The sequence below is a fragment of the Pristiophorus japonicus genome, chromosome 16, assembly GCF_044704955.1.
Source record: "Pristiophorus japonicus isolate sPriJap1 chromosome 16, sPriJap1.hap1, whole genome shotgun sequence".
Taxonomy (NCBI): domain Eukaryota; kingdom Metazoa; phylum Chordata; class Chondrichthyes; family Pristiophoridae; genus Pristiophorus; species Pristiophorus japonicus.
This window is the reverse complement of record NC_091992.1, coordinates 133,522,140-133,530,391: the sequence shown is the minus strand read 5'-3', so window position 1 is coordinate 133,530,391 and position 8,252 is coordinate 133,522,140. Positions and strand designations below refer to the sequence as shown.

At 49.9% G+C, this 8,252-nt stretch overlaps 1 protein-coding gene across 1 annotated transcript in view; it reads right to left on the bottom strand.

Annotated features, from left to right (window-relative positions):
* The window catches only part of tefm (transcription elongation factor, mitochondrial), a 12,440-nt gene extending 4,488 nt beyond the window's left edge, over positions 1-7,952 (bottom strand). The window contains exons 1-3 of the mRNA XM_070857933.1: positions 7,889-7,952; positions 5,099-5,556; positions 769-918 (exon numbers count right to left, since the gene is read on the bottom strand). Coding sequence (XP_070714034.1) covers positions 769-918; positions 5,099-5,556; positions 7,889-7,925 — 645 coding nt within the window. The 5' untranslated portion in view covers positions 7,926-7,952. The remainder of the gene's footprint in view (positions 1-768; positions 919-5,098; positions 5,557-7,888) is intronic.
* Between the last annotated feature and the right edge of the window lie 300 nt (positions 7,953-8,252).

Genomic DNA, 8,252 nt, shown 5'->3' with positions numbered 1-8,252 from the left:
GGGGGGTGGGGGGGAGAGGGGGGGTGAGGGAGGGAGGGAAGGAGAGAGGGGGGAGAGGGAAGGAGAGGGGGGGGAGGGAAGGAGAGAGGGGGGGGGAGAGAGGGGGGGGAGAGAGGGGAGGGGGGGAGGGAAGGAGAGAGGGGAGGGGGGGGAGGGAAGGAGAGAGGGGGAAGGAGAGAGGGGGAAGGAGAGAGGGGGAAGGAGAGAGGGGGAAGGAGAGAGGGGGAAGGAGAGAGGGGGAAGGAGAGAGGGGGGGGGAGGGAAGGAGAGAGGGGGAAGGAGAGAGGGGGGGAGGGAGGGGGGGAGGGAAGGAGAGAGGGGGAAGGAGAGAGGGGGGGAGGGAAGGAGAGAGGGGGGGAGGGAAGGAGAGAGGGGGGGAGGGAAGGAGAGAGGGGGGGGAGGGAAGGAGAGAGGGGGGGGAGGGAAGGAGAAAGTGGGGGGATGGAAGGAGAGAGTGGAGGGAGGGAAGGAGAGTGTGGAGGGAGGGAAGGAGAGAGTGGAGGGAGGGAAGGAGAGTGTGGAGGGAGGGAAGGAGAGTGTGGAGGGAAGGGAAGGAGAGAGTGGAGGGAGGGAAGGAGAGAGTGGAGGGAGGGAAGGAGAGAGAGTAGGTGGAGGGAGAGAGGGGAGGGAGAGAGGGAGAGAGGGGGTGGAGGGAGGGAGGGAGAGGGAGGGAGGGAGAGGGAGGGGGGAGATGGAGGGAGGGGGGGGGAGATGGAGGGGGGAGGAAGAGGGAAGAGGGAGAGGGAGAAAGCGGTCAGGTTGACTTGCCTCCTCCAGGTAGATGGAGGGCAGGTAGGGGCCCTTCATGTAGCGGTGGCTCTCCTGCTGGTTCCAATCGAGGACGGTGCGATTCCGGTCGACTTGAGCCCATGCAATCTTACGGATTCCAAACACGATCGACACGATGCTTTTTGCAGCCTTGTGAGAAATGAAAGGATATATTTAGATACAACTCCTTCCGCCAGTGAGAGTCTGTAACAGCCTGTGCTCAGTATTCTAAAATAAAGACTCTGTGTGGCAGCCCACAGACATGAACCTGCAACACTTAGCCTGTCAGCTCCACTCTCAAAAGCAGCGAACACCTGAAGCAGGCGGGTTTGACACGGGTGGCTCCCAGTGCAGCCACCGCACATGTCGATCGATTCAAAACCTGACATCTCTGCACACCTCCTACAAAGCCTAGCTTTCTCGTGTCAACTTCCCTCCCTTCCCGCATTATAAATTCCTGTCTCCCATTTATAATGAAAATTGCCTCAAACAAACTCATCACACTAATTAGTCCCGCCTCTCTGATAATACTCCCGCCTCGGAGTCAGAAAGAAACTCGCATTTCTATAGCCATCTTTCACGACCACCATAAGTCCCAAATCGCTTCACAGCCAATTAAGTACTTTTGGAGTGTAGTCACTGCTGTAATGTGGGAAACGCAGCAGCCAATTTGTGCACAGCAAGCTCCCACAAACAGCAATGTGATAATGGCCAAATCATCTGTTGTCGTGATATTGATTGAGGGATAAATATTGTCCAGGACATCGGGGATAACTCCCCTGCTCTTCTTCGAAATAGTGCCGTGGGATCTTTTATGTCCACCTGAGCGTGCAGACGGGGCCTCGGTTTAACGTCTCATCCAAAAGGTCGTGGGTTCAATTATATCCAGTATACCGATTACATATTCCGTATACCGATTATCTATCCAGTATACCGATTACATATTCCGTATATCGAATATCTATCATAGAAACATAGAAAATAGGTGCAGGAGTAGGCCATTCAGCCCTTCTAGCCTGCACCGCCATTCAATGAGTTCATGGCTGAACATGCAACTTCAGTACCCCCTTCCTGCTTTCACGCCATACCCCTTGATCCCCCGAGTAGTAAGGACTACATCTAACTCCCTTTTGAATATATTTAGTGAATTGGCCTCAACTACTTTCTGTGGTAGAGAATTCCACAGGTTCACCACTCTCTGGGTGAAGAAGTTTCTCCTTATCTCGGTCCTAAATGGCTTACCCCTTATCCTTAGACTGTGACCTCTGGTTCTGGACTTCCCCAACATTGGGAACATTCTTCCTGCATCCAACCTGTCCAAACCCGTCAGAATTTTAAACGTTTCTATGAGGTCCCCTCTCACTCTTCTGAACTCCAGTGAATACAAGCCCAGTTGATCCAGTCTTTCTTGATAGGTCAGTCCCACCATCCCGGGAATCAGTCTGGTGAATCTTCGCTGCACTCCCTCAATAGCAAGAATGTCCTTCCTCAAGTTAGGAGACCAAAACTGTACACAATACTCCAGGTGTGGCCTCACCAAGGCCCTGTACAACTGTAGCAACACCTCCCTGCCCCTGTACTCAAATCCCCTCGCTATGAAGGCCAACATGCCATTTGCTTTCTTAACCGCCTGCTGTACCTGCATGCCAACCTTCAATGACTGATGTACCATGACACCCAGGTCTCGTTGCACCTTCCCTTTTCCTAATCTGTCACCATTCAGATAATAGTCTGTCTCTCTGTTTTTACCACCAAAGTGGATAACCTCACATTTATCCACATTATACTTCATCTGCCACGCATTTGCCCACTCACCTAACCTATCCAAGTCACTCTGCAGCCTCATAGCATCCTCCTCGCAGCTCACACTGCCACCCAACTTAGTGTCATCCGCAAATTTGGAGATACTACATTTAATCCCCTCGTCCAAATCATTAATGTACAATGTAAACAACTGGGGCCCCAGCACAGAACCCTGCGGTACCCCACTAGTCACTGCCTGCCATTCGGAAAAGTACCCATTTACTCCTACTCTTTGCTTCCTGTCTGACAACCAGTTCTCAATCCACGTCAGCACACTACCCCCAATCCCATGTGCTTTAACTTTGCACATTAATCTCTTGTGTGGGACCTTGTCGAAAGCCTTCTGAAAGTCCAAATATACCACATCAACTGGTACTCCTTTGTCCACTTTATTGGAAACATCCTCAAAAAATTCCAGAAGATTTGTCAAGCATGATCTCTCTTTCACAAATCCATGCTGACTTGGACCTATCATGTCACCATTTTCCAAATGCGCTGCTATGACATCCTTAATAATTGATTCCATCATTTTACCCACTACTGAGGTCAGGCTGACCGGTCTATAATTTCCTGCTTTCTCTCTCCCTCCTTTTTTAAAAAGTGGGGTTACATTGGCTACCCTCCACTCGATAGGAACTGATCCAGAGTCTATGGAATGTTGGAAAATGACTGTCAATGCATCCGCTATTTCCAAGGCCGCCTCCTTAAGTACTCTGGGATGCTGTCCATCAGGCCCTGGGGATTTATCGGCCTTCAATCCCATCAATTTCCCCAACACAATTTCCCGACTAATAAAGATTTCCCTCAGTTCCTCCTCCTTACTAGACCCTCTGACCACTTTTATATCCGGAAGGTTGTTTGTGTCCTCCTTAGTGAATACTGAACCAAAGTACTTGTTCAATTGGTCTGCCATTTCTTTGTTCCCCGTTATGACTTCCCCTGATTCTGACTGCAGGGGACCTACGTTTGTCTTTACTAACCTTTTTCTCTTTACATACCTATAGAAACTTTTGCAATCCGCCTTAATGTTCCCTGCAAGCTTCTTCTCTTACTCCATTTTCCCTGCCCTAATCAAACCCTTTGTCCTCCTCTGCTGAGTTCTAAATTTCTCCCAGTCCCCAGGTTCGCTGCTATTTCTGGCCAATTTGTATGCCATTTCCTTGGCTTTAATACTATCCCTGATTTCCCTAGATAGCCACGGTTGAGCCACCTTCCCTTTTTTATTTTTACGCCAGACAGGAATGTACAATTGTTGTAATTCATCCATGCGGTCTCTAAATGTCTGCCATTGCCCATCCACAGTCAACCCCTTAAGTATCATTAGCCAATCTATCTTAGCCAATTCATGCCTCATACCTTCAAAGTTACCCTTCTTTAAGTTCTGGACCATGGTCTCTGAATTAACTGTTTCATTCTCCATCCTAATGCAGAATTCCACCATATTATGGTCACTCTTCCCCAAGGGGCCTCGCACAATGAGATTGCTAATTAATCCTCTCTCATTACACAACACCCAGTCTAAGATGGCCTCCCCCCTAGTTGGATCCTCGACATATTGGTCTAGAAAACCATCCCTTATGCACTCCAGGAAATCCTCCTCCATCGTATTGCTTCCAGTTTGGCTGGCCCAATCTATGTGCATATTAAAGTCACCCATTATAACTGCTGCACCTTTATTGCATGTACTCCTAATTTCCTGTTTGATGCCCTCCCCAACATCACTACTACTGTTTGGAGGTCTGTACACAACTCCCACTAACGATTTTTGCCCTTTAGTGTTCTGCAGCTCTACCCATATAGATTCCACATCATCCAAGCTAATGTCTTTCCTAACTATTGCATTAATCTCCTCTTTAACCAGCAATGCTACCCCACCTCCTTTTCCTTTTATTCTATCCTTCCTGAATGTTGAATACCCCTGGATGTTGAATTCCCAGCCCTGATCATCCTGGAGCCACGTCTCCGTAATCCCAATCACATCATATTTGTTAACATCTATTTGTACACTGATTACATATTCCGTATACCGATTATCTATCCAGTATACCGATTACATATTCCGTATACCGATTATCTATTCAGTATACCGATTACATATTCCGTATATCGAATATCTATCCAGTACACCGATTACATATTCCGTATACCGATTATCTATCCAGTACACCGATTACATATTCCGTATACCGATTATCTATCCAGTACACCGATTACATATTCCGTATACCGATTATCTATCCAGTATACCGATTACATATTCCGTATACCGATTATCTATCCAGTATACCGATTATCTATCCAGTATACCGATTATCTATCCAGTATACCGATTACATATTCCGTATACCGATTATCTATCCAGTATACCGATTATCTATCCAGTATACCGATTACATATTCCGTATATCGATTATCTATCCAGTACACCGATTACATATTCCGTATACCGATTACATATTCCATATACCGATGACATATTCCGTATACCTCGTGTACGGCCGCCACGCAGGTTGCTGCAGGCACTTACCAGAAGCCGCCTTCTTTCTACATCAGGTTTGATGAATTTCAGTCCCTGGAGCTTCTTCTCCCTCCTCCCAGGCTCCTCGCAGGGACTCAGGATCGACTGACACACTTTCATGATGGTCTTGTGCTTGAGGAGGGGCACCTCGAGCAGACTGTGCAGGTGGGTGAACGGCCCATGGCCGTCCCTGTGCTCCACGATGTTGGCCGACTTCCTGCCACGCAGCAGCTTAATGTCGGCCAGCTCCTCGCGCGTGGCCGTGTTCAGCACCCGCAGGACATCCGCCCGCTGCTGGGGTGTGTAGCGCTCGTCGATGTCATCGGCCTCCGGGTCAGGCGGCGAGCAGCCCAGGTGTCGGAGCTCCGCGGGAGTGTAGTGACCCTCCTTGCAGCAGGTGCAGCGGAGGAAGCGCTGGTGCCGCACCAAGTCGGGGAGCCTGGGCCCCTGTAACGCACACTGCCGGCCTGGGGGAAGCACAGACACACCCCGTGAGACACAAGGCTTCTTCACATCTCAACAAAAGCAAAATACTGCCGACGCTGGAATCTGAAATAAAACCCAAAAATGCTGGAAGTCTCAGTGGGCCAGGCAGCATCTGTGGAGAGAGAAACAGAACTAACCTTTCAGGGCGATGACATTTCATCAGAACTCCGAAGGGTCATTGATCCGAAACGTTAACTCTGCTTCTCTCCACACATGCTGCCTGGCCCGCTGAGATTTCCAGCATTTTCTGCTTTTATTTCTTCACATCTCTCCTGGCCACCCAACCACCCAGCATCCTCCGTAAACTTGAGCTTATCCAAAACTCTGCTGCGTGTCCTATCTCGCACCAGGTTCCGTTCACCCCTGTGCTCGCTGACCTACATTGGCTCCCGATCCGGCAACGCCTCGATTTTAAAATTCTCATCCTTGTGTTCTAATCCCTTCATGGCCCCTCGCCCTTGCTTGTTTCTGTAACCTCCTCCAGCCCTACAACCCCCGAGATATCTGGCCTCTTGAGCATCCCCAATTTTAATTGTTCTATCATTGGTGGCCGTGCCTTCAGCTGCCTATGCCGTAAGCTTTGGAATTCCCTCCCTAAACCTCTCCGCGTTTCAGCCTCACTTTAAGACACTCCTTAAAACCTAGGTCTTTGATCACCTGTCCTAATATTTCATGTGGCTCGGTGTCAAATGGTGTTTGATAATGCCCGTGTGAAACTCCTTGGGACAGTTTGCTTTGTCAAAGGAATATAAATGCAAATTGTTGTTCACATTAACAAAGTGAAGAGCAATTCCAAAAAATAAAATCCTATTTCTTCCCCCGAAGATACTGGCTCTCGCTGTTGTTAGGTTCTGTGGCACCTGACCAGAGCGGCCATTCTTCGCGTGTCAGCCTCTCACTTTAAATCGTTGACAGTGCTGGAAAGAACGTGTAAACGACGTTCATTTCTATAGCGCCTTCCACAACCTCAGGATGTCCCAAAACATTTAACAGCCAATTAAATGCTTTAGAAGTGTAGTCACTGTTGTAATGTAGGAAACACAGCAAGCCCCCTCATACAGCAATGAGATAAATGAGCTGATAATCCGTTTTTGTGATGCTGGTTGAAGGACAACGCTCCCAATAAGGTGCACAGTTCCGCAGCTGACTGGAGGCGCCAGGCAGGTCGCTCACCGTCTTTTCAATGGGGAAAAACGCACGCGTGAAAATTTGAATGTGCCGTGCAGCCAGTTAAAGGATCCGCACACGAAGAAAAATGACAGGAAACCTTGTTGAGGGATATAAGAACTTAAGAAATAGGAGCAGTAGACCACCATACGGCCCCTCGAGCCTGCTCCACCATTTAATATCATGGCTGATCTGATCTTGGACTCAGCTCCACTTCCCTGCTCACTCCCCATAACCCCTTATCGTTTAAGAAACTGTCTATTTCTGTCAAATTTATTCAATGTCCCAGCTTCCACAGCTCTCTGAGGCAGCGAATTCCATAGATTTACAACCCAGCGAAGAAATTCCTCCTCGTTTCTGTTTTAAATGGGCGGACCCTTATTCTAAGAGTCCTAGTCACCCCCATCAGTGGAAACATCCTCTCTGCATATATTGGCCCAGAACACCGGGATAACTCCCTTGCTTTTCTATCGAAATACTGCCATGGGATCTTTTCCACCTGAAAGAGCAGATGGGGCCTCGGTTTAACATCCGAAAGATGGTCCCTCCGACAGTGCGGCACTCCCTCAGTACTGCCCCTCCGACAGTGCGGCGCTCCCTCAGTACTGCCCCTCCGACAGTGCGGCGCTCCCTCAGTACTGCCCCTCCGACAGTGCGGCACTCCCTCAGTACTGCCCCTCCGACAGTGCGGCACTCCCTCAGTACTGCCCCTCCGACAGTGCGGCGCTCCCTCAGTACTGCCCCTCCGACAGTGCGGCACTCCCTCAGTACTGCCCCTCCGACAGTGCGGCGCTCCCTCAGTACTGCCCCTCCGACAGTGCGGCACTCCCTCAGTACTGCCCCTCCGACAGTGCGGCACTCCCTCAGTACTGCAAGCCTGGATTTTTGAGCTCAAGTCTCCGGAGTGGGACTTAAACCCACGACCCGCTGACCCAGAGGGAGGGAGTGGGACCCACTGGGCCCCGGCTGACTGTAAACCTGCTGGCGACAGTTGTGTGTGTGTCTGATTCCCCCCTTGGTTGAATAGCCCACAAGGCCGCGCTGACATCGCCCGGGATCGGCATTAACTGGTATATTGGGTGTAAACCCGGCCTGTCCCTCCCCTGCCAATAACGGGGCTTTCCCGCGCTGTCACCGGGCCTTTACCTCGGATCTCCAGCCGCCTCAGTCCCCTCGCCAACATGGCGGCAGGCTCCGCCGGAAGCGGCAGGCCCGGTGCAGCGATCACAATCCTCCGGCGGACAACACTCTCCGGAAGCGAGGTTCCCAGCCGCCCCTTCACTGCACCTGATGCAAAGCCCAGTAACACAAACCCCCTCTGGGCAAAAACTCTTCTCCTTTTCATTATTTTCCAAATCAATGTTGTAGATTTTTTTTTTTAAAAAAGCTTCTTGGCAGTGACAGCCTCAGTCATGTAACTTTTATTTCTGTAGAATGTTCAGGATGTCCCAAGTGCTTTACAGCCAATGATTTACTTATTGAAGTGTAGTCACCGGTTTTGTAGGCAAGG